The sequence below is a fragment of the Fusarium falciforme genome, chromosome 8 (genome assembly GCF_026873545.1).
Source record: "Fusarium falciforme chromosome 8, complete sequence".
Classification (NCBI taxonomy): Eukaryota; Fungi; Ascomycota; class Sordariomycetes; order Hypocreales; family Nectriaceae; genus Fusarium; species Fusarium falciforme.
In genome coordinates this window covers 3,731,981-3,750,799 of record NC_070551.1, presented here as the reverse complement: position 1 = coordinate 3,750,799, position 18,819 = coordinate 3,731,981, and the positions used below count along the sequence as shown (strand labels likewise).

General features: G+C 51.8%; 4 protein-coding genes across 4 annotated transcripts; 1 reads left to right on the top strand and 3 right to left on the bottom strand.

Annotated features, from left to right (window-relative positions):
* Positions 1–768: 768 nt before the first annotated feature.
* NCS54_01093400 (MFS domain-containing protein) lies at positions 769–2,384 on the bottom strand (the record flags this gene model as incomplete). The annotated part of the gene is made up of 2 exons (XM_053156222.1): positions 769–2,101; positions 2,170–2,384. The coding sequence occupies 2 exons, from the start codon at positions 2,382–2,384 to the stop codon at positions 769–771; spliced, it is 1,548 nt and encodes a 515-aa protein (XP_053012197.1).
* Positions 2,385–4,941: 2,557 nt separating this feature from the next.
* NCS54_01093300 (Hypothetical protein) lies at positions 4,942–6,635 on the bottom strand (the record flags this gene model as incomplete). Its single annotated transcript, XM_053156221.1, has 3 exons — positions 4,942–5,770; positions 5,830–6,209; positions 6,261–6,635. 3 exons carry the CDS (start codon positions 6,633–6,635, stop codon positions 4,942–4,944), a joined length of 1,584 nt encoding a protein of 527 aa, XP_053012196.1.
* A 463-nt stretch (positions 6,636–7,098) lies between these two features.
* On the top strand, positions 7,099–9,741 carry NCS54_01093200 (Alpha-L-rhamnosidase; the record flags this gene model as incomplete). The annotated part of the gene is made up of 1 exon (XM_053156220.1): positions 7,099–9,741. The coding sequence occupies one exon, from the start codon at positions 7,099–7,101 to the stop codon at positions 9,739–9,741; it is 2,643 nt and encodes an 880-aa protein (XP_053012195.1).
* Positions 9,742–14,267: 4,526 nt separating this feature from the next.
* On the bottom strand, positions 14,268–16,322 carry NCS54_01093100 (MFS domain-containing protein; the record flags this gene model as incomplete). Its single annotated transcript, XM_053156219.1, has 7 exons — positions 14,268–14,394; positions 14,445–15,287; positions 15,340–15,532; positions 15,601–15,656; positions 15,708–15,830; positions 15,904–16,256; positions 16,299–16,322. The coding sequence occupies 7 exons, from the start codon at positions 16,320–16,322 to the stop codon at positions 14,268–14,270; spliced, it is 1,719 nt and encodes a 572-aa protein (XP_053012194.1).
* Positions 16,323–18,819: the final 2,497 nt, after the last annotated feature.

Below are 18,819 nucleotides of genomic sequence, written 5' to 3'. Positions count from 1 at the left end.
AAAAAACATACACGTCCCATATCCCAGGGATGTGATCATGTATGGCGTCGTGCGCGAAATTAGGAAGCTCCAGAACCATTGATCGGCAGTAGTAATGGCAGTGCAAAGCATTCTGATGTCTAACAAACCTTGTCAGTCAGGCAGATATGAGCGAGAGGTTATCTTAATATACCGATCGGGAAAATCTCAGAACAGTACACCCACATGATATCTTGCCATGTCGCGCAGTAGATCAGACCATAAAGGCACACGCAAAATGTTAGCAATGGTCAGCATTGTGGCGAAAATCTGTCAAAGTCGTAACCTACCCATGGCTAGATAGCCCCATCCACTTTGTTGCGTCTGACCAGCAGCTGCCGCTCCTGCGGGATCCGCCCTCATCACATAGCCTCAGATATACCACATCGGAATTGAACCCATAAATGCACCCCAGATCAAACCATTTCGTCGGCCTACTCGCTCGACCAGCCAGATTGAAAAGATAACATGGGTTAGACTTTCCAGGCAAAGAAGACTGGCATGCATTATTATTTTTAGATGGCCCGCCAACACTAGATCAAAGACGTTTGTAGTAGAGGCAATTGTTTTTATTGTCATGGTGAAACTAAACATCAACCCCGTTTGATGTTTCGCGCCCAAGACAGGTATAAGAGTTACACCCACCCACACCCACACACACAGGGAGGGGGGGAGAGAGAGATTTGTCAATGCGTTGGGGGGGGAGGGGGGGGGGTTCGGCGCAGCCGTTACTATCATGGTCTTGTATTTCTAATACTTATAGAAGTCACGAGTCTTGACCTTGTTTTCAAACATCTCGTCCAGTTGCATATAAGTGCGGTTCTTCATCTCAGGCAGTTCAAAGAAGAAGACCACCCAGGCAATTGCACATAGAGCTGCGAAGATGAGCCCAGTCTTGCCACCAAGGTTACCTTCATCGGCGTTGAATATGTAGGGGACGCTGAGATTGAATACCAAAGACGCGAAGCCGCTGCACATGAATCCAACTGCGTTGGCCTTGGCACGAAGTCTGAACGATGAGGTCTCAGAGGCGATGATGGGTATGACTGGGCCGGCGCCGACGTTGAAGAAAACCATGACTAGGTTGATCATGACCCCCATGTACCACAGGGCGGCTTGACTGGAGAAGAAGCCAGCAATACCCACAGAGAGCCATACGGCCGCCAAAAAGGCCGTGCAGCCCATGATAGAGCGTCTGCGGCCGACATAATTGACGAGAACCCAGGATATCATGATGGCAACCAGAGACAGACCAGTAGCAATCTCGAGGACGGTGATGGAGTTTGTAGGGGACAAGCCGGCGACAATCATAAAGTAGGTACCGTTGGCAACAAAGGTGAGACCGTGGAACTGTTGCACAACGCTGGCGTAGATGATGATGCGCATGCGGCGCCAGTTCTGTCCCTTGAAGCATTCTGCCCAAGTGACACTAGCAGTGTCTGCCTGCTCCTGTTTTTCGTGTTCGAGGGTTGACTGGATGGCGACCATGGCAGCCTCGACTCCATCAGGTCCATGCAGCCAGCGGAAAGACTTGCGAGCACCCGCCTCGTCGTTGCGGCGGAGCAGCCAGACAGGAGACTCGGGCACCATCAGTCCTGCGAGGAAGGCCATGCCGGCAAGAGCCCACTGGGTGGCGAAGCAGATACGGTACGACGTCATCTGGAGGCCATGGGGAATCTGGCTGCCCGCAACGACGGCGGCAATCAGTTGCCCAAAGACAAGCTGAAACTGGAAGAGGGACAACGCAATGCCGCGTAGCTTGGGTGGGACGATCTCCGAGTTGTACGTCATACAAGTGGTGGCCATCATGCTTAGACCCATGCCAATGACAATCTTGCCGGCCGTGAATGCGCCGCGGCGATGGCCCATGCTGTCGCTTAGATCGCATGTGTAGACGACGGCGATGCCGGCTGAAGTGACAAATGCGCCCAGCATCATGGAGATCTTGCGGCCGAACCGATCCGACATCCAACCCGTCATTATAGAACCCAGCATGAGGCCGATCTGCATCGCGGCGTTCCACAAAGACAGCCAGAGTGATGGCAAAATGGGCATACCGTCGTGCAATTCGCCGAACCTCATCCTGTATCGGTTTGTTAGAACACCAAAGTAAGTTGCGTTGAAACAAAGGGAGCACTGCGTGTAGCTTACAAAAAGGCTGGAAAAGCAGTAACCACGCCGACGATGATGACGTCGAATCCAAAGGCCATCGGACCGGTCGCCATGAGAACACTAAAGATGATGGTTTTGTAGTTTTCTGTTAGCGACTGCTTGAAGGAGATGGTGGTGGATTCGTGAGGGTTGGCGGCCAAGACATCGGCCCCCTTCTCGACCATCTCCACGCTTGGCTTGTGCTCTGTGTGCATGATAACGGCTTGGGGTTGTTATTGTTGCTTGGCTCTTGATGTTCAAGATAGTTGTCGAGGCAAAAGTGGATAGTAGGTAATTGTGATACTTTATAGACCATGCTCGAGCTCCTTATTTCACGACCGCTCCTGGGAAACTCAAAATCACGGAGCAAAGCAACAAGGTAGACTAATTGGCCGGCTCTGCCCAATCCATCTTAGCGCGCGGGGTCCCAGCGCTAAAGTAGAGCCCCCGAGTCTGGGGCCCGGGGTATGATGGGGTCAGGTCGCATGATAAAAGATCGGGGGTCAGCCCCGAGATTTTTGCTCCCACCGGCATCTATCCCACACATCGCGCCTCGCTCAATCTCGCACCGAAGCTCGCCTTGTACTCCCGCTCCCTGACCTGGCTACAGTTGACGATGGCACCAGACAATGTGTCACTACCATCCCGGAAACGCACCAAGCGCCAGGACACCAGATCATCTGCGGGGGACGGCCAGCCCCATCAGCCGATAGCCGAGGGCAGCGACTCTCCGGCAGCTAGCAGCCGTACAGGTCTTGCATGCGAGGCTTGTAGATTACGAAAAACTCGATGTGTCGGCTTTCCTGTCTGTACCTGGTGTCAACAACGCCGCCAAACTTGCGTACGTGATCAGAATAGCCAGACGAGCCCGTAGGTAGAAACCCTCATGCTACTAGCGGCAGTTGATAGAAACTCAATTGTCCAGGCTGGACGATTGGGGCAACCAGATACTTGGTGCTATTGCGAGGGCGAAGAATGAGATTCTTGGTGCATCAAGTGGACCAACCGCGAATCAGCCGCCCAGACATGCCTCACTTGCTCTACCGGGCGACAGTCATACTACGAACCGGCCGAGTCCGCAGTGGAGCACTTGGCCTGTTGCCCAAGGTGGCGAGGGTGGTCCCCTTCCTATCCCGAGTGCTGACGGCATTCTAGACTGGGCGATACTGAATGACCTTCCAATTGAAACCCACATCAACACCACGGATGTGTACGAACCTGAAAGATCCATCCATTCCAAGGCCAGCCCCGATACATCCATCAATAGACTCGCAAGGTTGCGGCAGAGTTTCGAGCACCACTTCCTAGTTCGATATCCCATCATCAGCAGACCTTGGCTCGCTCGGTGCGTCCGTGATGTAGCCGAGGATGGTGGCGGCTGGACCGCCGAGGCCTGTCTCGTCTTCTTGGTTTGTGCAGTTGCTTCGCTACATGACTGCCCCATCGGTGACAACCCAGGCTTGACGCCGCAAATCACCTCTTTTAGCCCACCATCGGTCGTTTCGTTGGCAAGGCCCGGTATGCCAGCTTCACGCCTGCTTGCCTACCAGTACTGGACTATGGCGAAACGGAGACTTGGGTGGGCTCTCGACACGCCTGGAGGTCTGCTCACTGTGCAATGTCTGTGTTTGGCGGGCTTCTGGCACTTGCAGAACTGTGCTCCGCGAAAGGCTCACAACATGTTTTGTCGTGCTGTTGAAAGCACAAGCCATGGGTCTTTCCGTCCAAGCAACACGGAAGAGAAATCTCTAGGGGGGCATATTCACCTTCTCTGCATCGATCTGGTCCAGTAAGACCCCAGTGCCCAAAATACTGCATCACAGTAATGACACTGACTTCTTCTCCAGTCGGCTTGATGTTGAACTAGGTCTATCCATGGACTGGGGTCGAGCAGATGTCGGCAACAAAAGTCTTCCACATAATTCAAAGCCCAGTCGTCTTGCCACGGAACTGCTTCACAATGAAGCCTTATCAAGGGACCCTACCGCCGAAATCACAGCCAATTTGCAGCAATTACACTCTATCCGACTAGATGTTAGTAGACTCTCGCACTCAACATCCTCAGTCTCGTCCTGGCCAGACTTACATGCGCTGCTTGGCTACGTAGCTAGCTGCCGATCGCGCCTAAACTATCTCGGACAGGAGAGTACAGTCATCCCTGAGTGGGCGTCACAGGAGGCCCATGACGGCGAATCAATCAGTGACAGTATTTCTTCGCACATCAATGTTGAGAGAAAAGAGCTCGAAGCACGCCTGCTGCGCGTGTGCTTGTGCCTATATCTCCACCTCTCACCAAGTTTTCTGCAACAGCTAGACTCAAGCACCAGTCAATCTATTCAGTCGTCGGAGGACATCCTATCTGAGATAGCACATCTTGCAGGGGAGTGCCTCAGGATAACGGCCGAGGTATTACAGTCGCATCTCGATAATTGGCAGTGTGAGAATCCCCAGTCAAGCCAGCCGCCATCGCCTTGCAACGTCACATCCGGCCCTTCATGCCACAATCATGAAGCCTTATTTTCACATCACTTCTCGTATACAGGTTGTTTGACGTTTCTGGCGGCTCATTACGCCAAAGCAAAAGGATCTTGTGGAGAGATGGATTTTAACCATTGCCAGTCGTTGGCTCTCCCGGTTGAGTGGCATTCTCTGGTCGTAGGCCATACGAGCATGCTTCTATCACATGAGGAGGAGACTAGGACGTGGCGGTATGGAAGGTCACTCAGTCGCTTTGTCGTGGGACCATCTGGAGAAGATGACCCCGCTGTTGTGTTATGATAGAGCCGCAGTTGGAATGCCATCTCCAGGTTCCGGTGGCGATTCCAATCGTGCAATCCACTCGAGATACATCCTAGCATCGGCGCTTTCAGCTCCCCAGTATTTCAGGGCAGTCTTCAGTTTGCGAATACCAATCTCCCACGAGGAAGAGGGCTTCAGGTCTGTAATTGAACTCTTTGCTGTGGCAAACAGCTCTAAAGCTGCGCGTGCGCAGTAGCGGATTCCTAGCCAGGTCCCAGGGTGACGGTGTGTAGTCAAGCCATGCGACACAAGGTACTCGTTGATCTGCAGCGCTCTGTTGGCAATTTCAGTCGCCTGGGCTCGTAGCAGCACAGGCAGACCGTCCAATTCTCCATGAAGGATCAAGTAGATGGCTGGCCTGCTCAAGGTGTGGCGGATGATGATCATCCGAAGTCTGAGATACTCTCGTAGGTCGTCGGGGCTGTGGCCGGACTCATCTGTCTCTATGGTGATGGGGCCAGGCAGACGCGTAAAGTGTTCCATGATCTGCTGATCTAAATCCGCCAGAGTGGCAAGGATGTCTCCGTAAAACGATTCACGAGCCTCTATGGTTGGCTCATGATGCCTAGTTTGTTGTGTAGCGAAGAATGAGTCGATCCTGATTTCCAACTTTCGGAGTGAGATATCCGTCAAGTAGTATAGCCAGCTCTGTTCGTGTTGCGTTGGTGATGAAGCCAAGCCATCGAGCGTGTCAGATGCAGGCGACCAGGAGGGCTCCAGCTCAGGTAGAAGTAATGGCAGGTTCTCATATTGGACGAGCTGGGCGCTTGCAATCTCGAATCCCAGCTCAACCGCAACTTCTCTGCGCACACGTTAATCCAGTATGCCCAACGTTGCAGGCATCAAGGCCCCAATACGAACCTCTCTGTTTTGAGGCAACTCCAGAACAGTTTGCGGTGTGAGTTATCCAGCTTGTCCACACTCGCCAAGGCGCCTTGGGTCAGAGCCGGGGCGCCCAGTATCTTCATCAGCACATCTTTGCACATCAAACTCGCATTGTTCAAGCACCTCCATGATGCCAGCGGTTTAAATGAGGTCACATAATAGCCGGCTGTAAGAAAAAAGCACTGCGCACCAATAATACTCGCATGACCCATAACCAAGCCAAGCCTTTTGCGGGCTGCATCGAAATATTCACGGCTACGCAAGTACTGCTCAGGGTCGATTGACGGCTTCGAATACTCCTCGAGCAGTTCGTGATCATATGGCATGCAAATGCCACCCAGTGCGCAGGCAATCAACTGTTCTGACGTGTTAGTAGAATGCTTGTCGCTCTAGGCAATCCTAGTTACCAGTAAACAGGTGCGCTCGTCCCAACCAAGACCTTCCTCCTCCACCACCGAAATCTGGCCATAGAGGACGTCAGGGTCCACTATGGGCTGTTTGGCGTGGATGTATTTGAGAAATCGACTGATCAGGGCAGTCATTTCGGCTCTATCATCCAGTGCTCCACGGGAAGAGGCCGCGTGTGTGTTGCGAAGATGGGGAGGGATGTACACCGAAGCGCACCATGGGTCAGCATACAGCCCTACGGAATCAGCCTCGTCGTCCACATCAGTGACCGAGATTAGAGGCGACTGCAACAGACGATACGGGCGGAGACTCGTCCAGGCCAGCGTAGATTCGACCGATGAGGACCACCAGGACGTGCTGGGCGGGGTGGGCATGGTTCGACGCTTTGAGAATCGGATGCAGAATCTCGGAACTTGAAGCGGCAGTTTCTGGACTGTAGAGGTAAAGCTGGCACCTTGTAGCCTGCCTCGATCGGATATACGGAGTAGAAATCTCGAGACTGTCGGCCACGGTCTGGACCCTTGGGTCTCGTCCGGCAGTTGAGGTCGGGCATTTGTCGCGATTGAGAACGAGAGAATAAAGGACGCTAGTTGAAATCACTTGATCCCCGCCACCGACCGGGATTAGCAACCCTGGTTCGGGTTATCTTGCAGCGAATGGCGTAAACTCTGTGGCCCACCAAGGAGAAACTCTCGGTTTCGGGCTCGTCCCTACTAAAGCCACAGACCAAGATGGTAGTTCGTTCGAGCCACGTTCACAATCGATCCCTCTCTAACCAGCAAGAAAAGAATCCAGCCGCTCTCACTACCTTGCACAGTGACTTGATCGAACACCATCATGAAGGTCACCAACCTACGACTCGAGCACTATCACGAGTGCACAGCAATCGGCGAGGAAAAGCCGCGGATTTCCTGGTCATTCGAAGGGCTGGACCATGCCTGGCGTCAGAGGGCATATGAAATTTCCCTCCGGCGAGGCATCCGAGGCGAAATTCAAACATTCACTACCATGTCTTCCCAATCGCTCTATGTAGAGTGGCCAACAAACCCTCTAGAGTCGTGCGAGATGGCAACGCTCAAGGTTAGAGCGCAATCCGAGGGTTCAATATGGACTTTGTGGTCTGCTCCTCTGCATATTGAAGCAGGAATACTAAAGACCGACAACTGGCACTGTTCTTTGATCCAATCTCCAATAAAACAAGATTCATCTACATCTATTCGCCCGGTACGCTTCCGGAGGTCCTTTCAGGTCAAGGAGACACTGCGCCAGGCTCGACTCTACATCACCGCACATGGGATCTATGAGAGCTTCATAAATGGGTGCAAGATTGGCGACCATGTGCTTGCTCCAGGGTGGACGTCCTACGACCATGAACTGTCATATCAGACCTTCGACATCCTACCACAAGTCAAGATTGGGACGAATGTAATTGCTGCCGAGGTCGCGGAAGGCTGGTTCTGCGGCAGATTAGGCTTCCTGGGTGGTCAAAGAAACATCTGGGGTTCCAATATTGGCCTGTTCGCCCAGATCATTCTCACTTATTTGGACGGGAGGACCGAAGTCATTGGGACAGACAGCAGCTGGAAAGCCAGTCACGGCCCATTGCTCCAAGCTGAGATCTACGATGGCGAGTGCTTTGACTCCAGGTTGGACTTGCCTGGATGGAACGAGTCATCGTTTACAGATACGGACTGGCAAGCGGTTGAGGTAGGGAACCTAAGCCCATCGAAATTGAGAGCGCCCGAGAGCCCACCCGTGCGACGGATACAGGTACTCCCAGCACAGCAAAAGCTACAGAGCCCCAAGGGAAGCGTGATACTCGACTTTGGACAGAACCTAGTCGGATGGGTACGATGTCAACTTTCCGGCCCAGAGGGACACACGGTTCGCCTCATCCATGCAGAGGTCTTGGACAAGGGAGAGTGCGCCACTGCGCCGCTTCGTGATGCCAGGTGTATAGATACAGTGATTCTTTCTGGCGATTCTTTTGTCTATGAGCCTCGATTCACATTTCATGGCTTTCGCTACGTCCAGATCGAAGGTGTAGCCTTCAATGACGTGGACCTCGACAACTTCTGTGCCGTCGTCGTTCATACGGCCATGGCTCGAACCGGTTGGTTCGAGTGTTCCGACCAGATGCTAAATAAGCTGCACGAAAACGTGGTCTGGTCCATGAAAGGCAATTTTGTCTCGGTCCCCACAGACTGCCCGCAGCGAGACGAGCGTCTCGGATGGACAGGCGACTTGCAGGCGTTTGCACCAACGGCAGCCTACCTGTTTGACACCGGCGGCATACTCAAGACTTGGCTTCGAGGACTGGCTTGCGAGCAAAATGAAGATGGAGATGGCGTCCCGCCGCTGTTCTCGCCCAACATCTGGAAAGGGCGGCCGAACATCCCATCTGCCATCTGGGGAGATGCAATCATCAGCGTGCCGTGGGACCTTTACCAAGCCACTGGTGATGCGTTGTTTCTTGAAGACTTGTACGCAAACATGAAAGATTGGATACAGAACGGAGTGAAGCGAGACAATACAGGTCTTTTATGGGACCCCAGCCATTCTCAGCTGGGTGACTGGCTTGAGCCTACCGCGCCCGCTGATGACCCAGGCAATGGCCCGACGGATGAGATTCTAGTTTCCAACGCCTTTCTCATCCGCATGACAGATCTCATGGCTCGCATCTCGAGCATCTTGGGCCATGTGGAGGAATGCGAGCTTTGGGAGCAACAAGCAGTCGAGTTACGAGCCGAATTCTCTCGCGTCTATATCACGGATGAGGGAAGGGTTGTGTCAGACACTCAGACAGCGCTCGCTCTAGCCATCCATTTTTCCCTCTTCCCGACTCAGCAGCAACAAGATGCAGCGGCAGCACGCCTGGAGCATTTAATCAAGCGCAACGCACGTTTCAAGATCGCTACAGGCTTTGCTGGAACACCCATTCTTGGGCATGCGCTGAGCAAGATCAACCAGCATCAGCTCTTCTATCGGATGCTCATGCACCGGAAGCCGCCGTCTTGGTTATACCCCATCACAATGGGCGCCACGACCATTTGGGAACGCTGGGATAGCATGTTGCCCGACGGCTCGCTGAATTCGTCCAACATGACCAGCTTTAATCACTATGCGTTGGGCGCCGTGGCAAATTGGATGCATTCGACGATTGCTGGGATCAGACCCTTGGGGCCTGGCTGGAAGAAGATCCAGATTTCCCCGGTTCCGGGTGCGACAATTTCATCCTGTCACGCCCGGTTCTTGAGTCCATACGGCGAGGTAAGCGTTGAATGGGAACTAAAGGATGATAAAATGCACCTAAAGGTCCGAGTTCCCGGGAACATTGAAGCAGAGGTCATACTTCCCGGTGCTGGGCCGAAGCACGTGGGGTCTGGAAGCCATGTTTTCTCTCATGCTTATTCTCGGCCTGCCTGGCCACCGCTACCCATCTATCCACCGTTCGTGCCACACGATGACGATGAGCCTTGAGATACACCGAAGTGGAGTGCAACTATGTAGTGAGAGCGTCAGAATGATGAAGCTGAGTTGGAGAAATATGCGTCTTGAGATGTGATGCAAAGGGCCTTTAGTCCTCGCCAATGTTATTGTAGCCTTGTATTTAAGCCTCTATTGCAGGTTTCATGTTAGTTCTTGTCTAGCTCGCTTCTGGATTTCCGTCTCATGTTGTGAACCAGACAGCCGTTATCGGCGGTAATTAAAGTCTGTCATGACGACCAGAAGCAACGTCATCTCAAAGTATCTTTGCCATAAACTGATTAGCTTTTGAATAGACCTAACAGGCTGTCATTCTGAGCTCATCACAGCAAGGTGTAGGGTTGGAGGTCCATGTTTCCTTGGCGCACAGGGGTCCCTTGTCACACCTTCAGTGGTGGTCCGGTTGGTCCCACTCTCTGGCTCCCCTAGCGTCCCCGAGGCATCTGATGTTGCATTAGCAAAAGTGGAGTTGCTTTGTTGAAGCTGCCGAAGCTCCCCTATCAAGATATAAAAGGTGAGTACCAATACACTTATAGGCAATGTCGCTCCCCCTGCGATAACAAGTTAGCAACACCCTGGCCAAGAACATGATGAACGGCCATCACCCTCAAGAGTTTCAACACCCTCAGCTAGGTCCAATTATAGGCCGCAAACGAAATGAGCACGTTGTTCAATTCCGCACAATTCCGTATGCTCGTGTTCCTGCGCGTTTCCGACAGGCCGAGTTAATGGACCGACTGCCATATGAACAGCGAGATTTCACGGAATATACATATGCTTGCCCGCAAACTGAGCAGTCCATGGAGCCATTCGGTGGTCCCATTGTGGGAGAAGAATCGCGGCGCTACGACGAGTTCTCATGCCTCAATCTAACCGTGACGATGCCAGGAACACTTTTAAAGCCTGGGTGCACAAATAAGGTTCCTGTCATGGTTTACGTTCATGGCGGGGGGTTCACAGTCGGCGCCCATTATGGTGGTCCTCACGGTAACACAACCCTCCCAAGTTCTGTTCCTCGAGAGGTCTAACATTCATACAGATATGACTAGAATGGCAACGCAAGCATGTAAAGACTCGAAACCGGTCATCATAATTAGCATTCAGTACGCTCATTCTTCTCCTTTCTGGATTGGAGCTCACAAAATCAAGCTATCGGCTTCATTTCTTAGGGTTTTTAGCTTGTCAGGTAGGGACCTACAGGCCACACTTGAGACACTCTCTGATATTCTGTAGGATCTTATGGATGAAGCTGAAAAGGCTAGCGAAAACCCCTGCAACTTTGCACTCTACGACCAACGGCTAGCTTTCCTCTGGGTCCAGAGGTTCATCTCGGGTTTCGGCGGAGACGTCAACAGGATAACTGCCTTTGGAGAAAGCGCTGGCAGCGCTTCACTCTGCTTTCATTTGAGCTCCGACGTTCCGCTCTTTAATCGAGTAGTTCTCCAGTCTGGTACGGCTGCCGCAATTAGCCCCACATCCTTGACAAGCAAAGAGAATGAATATCTAGCGCTCCTCAAGTTCTGTGGGATCAGGGAAGACGATCCGAGACGCCTCGAGAAGCTAAGAGCAGTGCCCACGGCAAAGATTGTCGAAGCAGTCACGGCTATTACAAAGGCTGCTTTCTCGCCACTTGCACATGAAAGTTTCTTTCCCATTATACCAAACTATGTCAATCACAGGCAGATAGTATCGGAATGCCCCTGGGTAGACGCTGTCATCACTGGAGATGCAGTTTTCGAAGTGAGTTTGCCTTACAGTCCGGTTCCCATAATATTACTCACAGAATACAGGGCTACCTATTTGCATATAACCTCTCCAGCGTGGGTCCTGTGGTATTCTGCAAGCATGCTGAGGATACCCTAGGGGCTGAGAAGGCCCAGCGAGTATTGCAGGCTTACGAGATATCCACCAACATGGACCAGAATCTGTTCTGGACGCGGCTGTGTATTCTCTGCGGCGACGTAATGTTCTCTGGTAAGATAATCTCGGCCCCAGCGTGATAGCGCCCCCGAGAGGTTGACACCAAAAAGCACCCTGCCACAACATGTCGAAGAAGTTGGCCATCAGCAACAAGAAATTCTACCGCTATACTCTTTCGCTGCGGAACCCTTTTCCGGGCTCGACCTTTTCCAACGTCCTGGGCCATCATTTCGTTGAGCTGATATACCAGTTCATGATGTACACAGAGCGCTTTCCGCTTCAGAAGCAGCGAGACATTAGCCTTGGCTTCGTCAAAAAGTGGACAGCTTTCGCCTACGGAGAAGAGCCCTGGACGCCCTATACCAGTGAAGAGGAGGCAATCGCGGTGGCAGATTCGCGGGAGGGTTGGGTTGTGCGCACACGGGATGAAGACCTAGAGCGCTCTGCGCAGGATGAAGGCGGGCAGCGTCGCTATGAACAATGGGAGGTTCTAGATGAGGTGTGTCAAGCATTAGGTGGTCAGGCTGTTAAAGCGGTTCAAGCTCTAAGCTTCCCGACATTAGCTACCTTGAGTGGTAGTTAATCATACTCTTACTGTAGCAAATATGCTCTCTATCTTATTCTTTATTATCTGACATTTTATTAGTTACTAGACCGACCAGTTTGTACCAATCTCTCAAGAAATGTAACCACTACTTCTCTATCGCTTTCAAGAAACTTCTTTACCCTTCCTTCTTTTTCATCAGAGAGTTCGATCTTAGCCGCCTGAAAGGGTGAATCCAGGCCAGAGAGAAACCGTTCATGACTCTGAAGCATGGCCTTGACCCAGTCTGTGAGACCCCACTGTACCAGTAGCAGTAGCAGCTCGAACATCCCATCCCCACAATCACCTCTCGCACTCGCCGTGTGCGTTTGGGGCGACGAAAAATGGTCCCAGTCACACATCGCCACCCGAGCTCGGATCCGCCGCTGTCTGCACAATATAGAACGAAAGTAGATCTCGTGCAGCTTCAAGCGGCCTGTTGAGATGGGAGAAGGTCTGCGGCGAGGCGGATGGGTACCGCGTAGGACGCCACCCGAGAAGCAGCAGTCTAGGACTGGGGTAACCTCGAGACCCTTTTCGATCATCTTTCGCAGGCAGTGGGTCAGCAGAAGGCCCCGTAGCTACCGGACTGCCGATCTGTCAGGTCCGCCGAGGGGCGCAGGGTCAGATCTGGCGTTGACTTGTGGTGGTGTCTCGCCTCCGGCGCTGGGAGGAGAGATGTGTAGATTGTTAGCTGGCCGCAGAATCTCGTCGAGGCAGGGCTAAAGGTGACCATCACCGTGGACAGCTGCCACGCTGTAGCTCCACTCGCGCGAAGGTGGGTCCGGTCTCTTCCTGCCATCTTCATGTCAGGTCTTGGGAATAGACCGGGCAAAGCATCGTGTCGAGTTCGATCACGGACACCTGCAAGGCGTCCACAGAGGTGCCGAGCACGCCATCTATCCCGATGAAGCGTCCTCCGACAGAGCCATCGTGGCGAGGCTTCCCGTCACAGAATCCCGGGGTCCCAATTCCGAGGCTGTTATAACTCGCAGAAGGGCTCTGTCGGGAAAGTGTATAACCTCGTTGTTTGGGTTTATCGGTCGGACGTGTTGACACAGTGGCTTCTTCAACCGCAACTTGGCGATAATGTAGAATAGATGAGTAGGTGTTTTCTCTCCCCTTTGTCGAGCCAGCATCAATAAGCCCCGTCCCAGATTCGATTATCCACTCATTAAGTAGTGTCATTAATATTATAACTACCCAAGATGCTGAGCCGAGGTGTCAGTCCAGCTACAACCTAGGCCTCAGTCGTTGTAGTCTTACTAAATTGCGTCGCTGTTCGTTCTACAAGGGATGTCAGAAACTCCATACCACAATAATATCCATTGAAGTAGCAATTCCCAAAGTATTCTTCTTATACCACGGCCAGCACACCTTCCTAGCCCATTTCCTCAAACGCTGTAATCCCCAGACTGCCTCAGACACTCCCAAGTAGCTACTTGGAGATCCAAAGCTCTTCTCTAACGATAATACTGTCTTCTGTCCCTCTCTCGTGATCGCAGCAAAGCTCCAATCATGTCCATTGACAACAACAGTGGGCAAAAATGGCAGTCCATCAAATGACCACCACTAATATTGTTGCATATGATATTTCTTTTCGTGTATGACGTTGTCTTGTGTTTCGGTATTGAAAATATAGACGTGGTTGAGAGCTGCTGCAAGAACGCCTCGTCAGGTAATTATCAGGCGACAGTCAGTTGATGTAAGCCCGCCGCACTTCCGAATTCAGGTCAGACAAACGGCGAGCGTGTTGCACAAACTAGGTCCATAGCTGTTTCTAAGGTGCTATAGGAGGAACTGCTCTAAAGTTGAAGTAATAAGCCATTTGCCAAGTGTAAGCTCAGGGCAATATCTATTAGCTATAAGTTAAAACTAGACTAAATGCAAATAATAAGGTTTTATTCAAGTTACAAGCGTATCTTGAGGTTAAGAGAGTCCTCCGGTTCCTATCAACAAATACCAGCCTTCTATATCTCGACTATTCATGCCCAGCAATTTCACATAGTTGAACCCTTCAAAGGCTGTGAATGCTGCTATCCTTGCTCCAACGACGAAATGTCTTGCCATAATAGTAGAAGACGACACCAAACAGACACCAGAGAAAGACTAAGCTTCCATTTGTCATGATGGGTGGGATGAAACTAATGACGATGAGTAGGGTCTAATCTAGACCTTGGCGGAATCGACTTACCCCGACTTGATGCTCCAAGGAGTGATAAATTTGCTGAATCCATAGCCCCAAAGGTTCTTGTTGACAGTGATGCTGACAAACAGGCTGCCAGCAACGGGCTTATAACTGTCGACGGCATACGTGCTCGAAATGCTCGGGAGGGCCGCAACTTGGATACCTGCACAAGTATATCCAACAAGCACGATTGCCTCCCATGGCCAAAGGTTCTCATATCCAACTGAAACAATGATGTTGCCGAGGTACATGATAAGAACGAATGGGATCATGGCCAGCAACCGCATCTCTGGCTCGCGAACACCGTTATTTCTGGCGGTGAGTTTGGCAGCCACCCAATCAGACAGAGGACCACCCGTCGCTAAGCCGATGAGAGATCCGGCAAAAATAGCGAAATTGGTAAATCCAATCGTTTGGCTAGAGAAGTTGTAAGGTGGCGCGGCAAGTACTTGGCTTTGGGTCAGATTGATGGTTAAGAAAGAAGAGCAGCTCCAAGAGACGACAAAGCTGGCGAATTGAACGATGGGGAAGGCAAATAGCTTCCAAGGGATCCATAGGTCCAGAAGAATAGCCTTGAAGGGATGTGCATTGGGCTGGAAGACACGAAATTGCCACTTCGCGGGCTTGCCCCTGCCAAGATAAGGATCTCTTTGAGCCGTCTCGCTGGCGGTTAGATCAGCAAGTCTATCCGGGGTACCTTTCTCTGTGGCCACGTTGATGGCGGGATCCACTATGCTCTGATTATCTCCCTGTGAACTCTCCGCGTGTTTGGCGTTGGCCGAACTGCCATTCTTCCCGCTGTTGGGTCTGACTTCCTCAAGGATTTCGTTCGGGTGGGGGCGATGCCATCTAGTTCTTGTCAGCGGGAGGCCTTAGTGGACAAGCAGGGCGGGTGACGAACTTGGTCTCTGGAAATAGGAAGACGATATATATCAATACAAACGCGCCCAGGGCCACGTTTAGCCACCAAAAGTTACGCCACCCGACATTGAGCGCGACGGAACCGCTGACAATCGGACCGATCATCAATGATCCCATATATGTGACCCAATAAAGAGTGTTCCATTTGCCTCTGTCGTGCAAGAAGAAGATATCTAGGTAACCGTTAGATCTACACCGGGGCATATTCACGCTTTGATAACGCTTCAGTATGTCGATTTACCAGCAATGACGGACGGTTGGATCGACTCTGCAGGACCAGCGCCAATACCATTAAGCCTAGGTCACGGTTAAGAAATGTTTCGACAACTCTTGCCCTTCAATACATACACACAAGCGCCCATGAAACTACCATACGTCTGGGCACGGGCTCTCCATACCATGGAGGCGAGGCAAATCAGGTTGGAGAAGATGTATACCGGCCGTCTACCGAAGCAAGTGCTTATCGGAACCCTATTGCACAATGATTAACAACCTTATTCAGACCAAACTAGACTCTTCTGACTCTATCAGATGTAGCACTTACCATATAAAGTTGCTAAACCCCAAAACCAAGATACACACTCCAGTGAACTGGACAGCGTCCGCCAGGCTACAGTGAAACGCTTCGATGTAGTCTGGGAACATAGGTGCAAGCGCTAGTGGCCCAAAGCCCTGGAAGAAACTCGCTAGACTGGCCCCAATGATTGTCAATATTTTCCATGTAAACGACCAATTGAGGGGGTCGGCAGGATCGTCCGAAGGCTGAGGAATGAGTACACGGCTGGAACCAGAACGATCCTTAACAAAATGGTGCGATGCAACATCTCGCATAATCTCTGTGCCGGGCACGATATCTGTGTGGAGCTCCGTCTCAATGGCGTGGAGCTCCTGAGATGTCTATCAGCATCTCGCTCCAAGGTTACATGAGAAATGACTTACCTCATTGTTATAGTTCATCTCCATGGTGATTTTCGCTCTCCTTGGTACGTCGCTGGGAGAGATAGATTGTCAAACGGTCCTTGGAGGTTCTTGGCAGCTGGTTTATAACAATTCTGACTCTCTCGCCAACCTCTCAGATCAAAGAATTGAGCCAAATGCCGATGTTTTTTACCGAGTGCTAAAGCTACTCCGCACACACTAGCTCCAGCTTTTACTGTACTTTTTGATGTCACATCGGGTCAACTTGGTCAATCACGTTGCGAAATGGGGTGGCCAACGCAGAGCTTAGTGCTGATTGGGCTGGGTCGCTCCGAGACTCTAACCCCAGCTTAGATCCCGCGCGGGGAGGATGGGGCCTCCTATTCCCTGATGGCGCCGCTGATTTGTCGAGACGACCCTGGCTGGGCGATAGCGATGCCGGTATACCCTGTCTTCCCATGGGGAAGTACGGGGTAATGCACAGGCCTTGAAATACCCGCCCATGGGACACCCCTTGAGTGGACGCCTCCAGGTATTTCATGTTTTGGTACTCCGTAAGGGCTCACTAACCTCGGGAGAACTCCAACTTCTCCCACATGGTCTCCGATCGGCATGTCTCCCGGCAAATCGGCATGATATACTACTGCAAGTGGCGGGGCATGCACGATGGACAGGGATGCCCGCGAGAACGAATAGACGCGAGAAGACTCCAAGTGGCAAGTTATCACCCTTGCCCTTCTCCCTTACACTACCCAAGAAATGACACGAACAACTACTCCGTACAGCCATGATCATATTGAGGCTTGACGGACGTTTCAAGCTCCAGGAAATATACCCCAATTCCTTGCAACCAGACGAGACTCTGGTTGAGATGCACGGGTCTGGCATCTGTATTACAGTTGTCTCGTGGGCGAGTGGTGAGTTGCCGTGCGGTCCGAACGCAGTACTTCGTCATGAAGATGAACTACGACAAAGCATAGCTCAGGCGACTCGAAATGCAGTTACTGAAAGCTTGTAATCATCTACAGGTGACAGGTGCGGTTGCGGGTCTTGAGACTAGCGTTGCTGTCACGACAGTGTCCAAGGGGAAGGTCCTCTTGTCATTTTTTTACCCACTCCGCTGTCCTTACAAATTGCGGGGAAGTGGGGTTGTCCCTGGTTGAGTAGAGAAAGCCAAGGCCGCCTTGAGTGGAAAGGAGAGTGACTTGGGAGCCTCAGTGTGCTTGCCCAGCTTGCCGCCGTTTCTGCTGCCGGTGCCAATTTGTTTAAATTAGGTTCTAGTATGTCATCTAGTTATTCAGATTAACCGACGCAGTACTGTCTGAGCACTTTAGGGACCCCCTGGGCCAAGTCCATTCTCGACCAGCAGCCACTTGTTCGGGGGAGGAGGGGGTTTAGCGTGTCATCGGGTTTCGCGGGTTTGGGCCGAAAGTAGCATTAACTGATTAGCCTGAACTCAAAGTTCTCGAGTAGGCCTGGGCGTCCATTCATGGGGGACATGGCAATTGCAGCCGTCACCAGAAGGGTTTGATCCATCGGGCAATGGCTGGGCGATAAGGAGCCATATTAAGAGAATCGAGGTAAGAGCATGGTTCTCATGGCGTCTTCACCGTACCTGAGTGGCATGTAAATCATGGAAAGCGGGAGCAAGAGTCCACAACAAGAACGTAATATTGTCTGCATACATGAGAGTGTGGCTAATGAATCACAGCGTTTCACCCCCTTTCAACACGCACCGTTGCACTACTGAAACCAAGGGGTCGACGCGAGAATAGTTGTGCGCTTGGTACAGCTCCTTAGTGACAACTGACTCAGCCCGCGCGGCACATGCTGTAGCTGGCACAAAATATCGGCCACATACATGGGCGACCCGAATCGTAATAACAGGTAAGAATCTGTGTTCCCTACCATCTCCCCACTTCCCCCCCAAATCTGTCACATGCACTTCTGTGGCAGCATGCCTTGATGTTTTTGAACCCATGGCTTCACAAAACAACCCCCGTGGCGACGGAGCTGTGAAGATCTCGATTGCTCTGAGTGTCGTTGGAGGTCTCTTCGTCCTAATGCGTCTATACGCTCGGTTTTTCGTGATCGCAAAGCCAGGTTTCGAGGACTTGTGCCTCGCGGTTGCGATGGGCTTTGCAACAACATTTACAGTTCTCATGAAGGTCCAAGCCGACAATGGGCTGGGCATGCACGAGTGGGATTTGACCGAGGGAGACCTCCTTCGACCGCTGAAGGCAAGATACATCATATATCCACTTGTTGGAATGCTCTGACGTTTGGTAGCCCTTCTTGATCAGCGTTATTTGCTACTATCTCGCCCTCGCTTTTGTCAAGGCCTCGTTTCTATTCCAGTACCATCGAATTTTCGCCGTCGCCGAACCTCGAATGCGCAGCATAATATACCTTGCCGGAGTTTTTGTCTTTTTATACAGCCTCATGACAGTACTTACGACTGTCTTCCTATGTGTGCCAGTGGAGAAATTTTGGCGGCCCGATGTGCCCGGCATCTGCCTGAATAGAATGGCAGTCTGGTGTA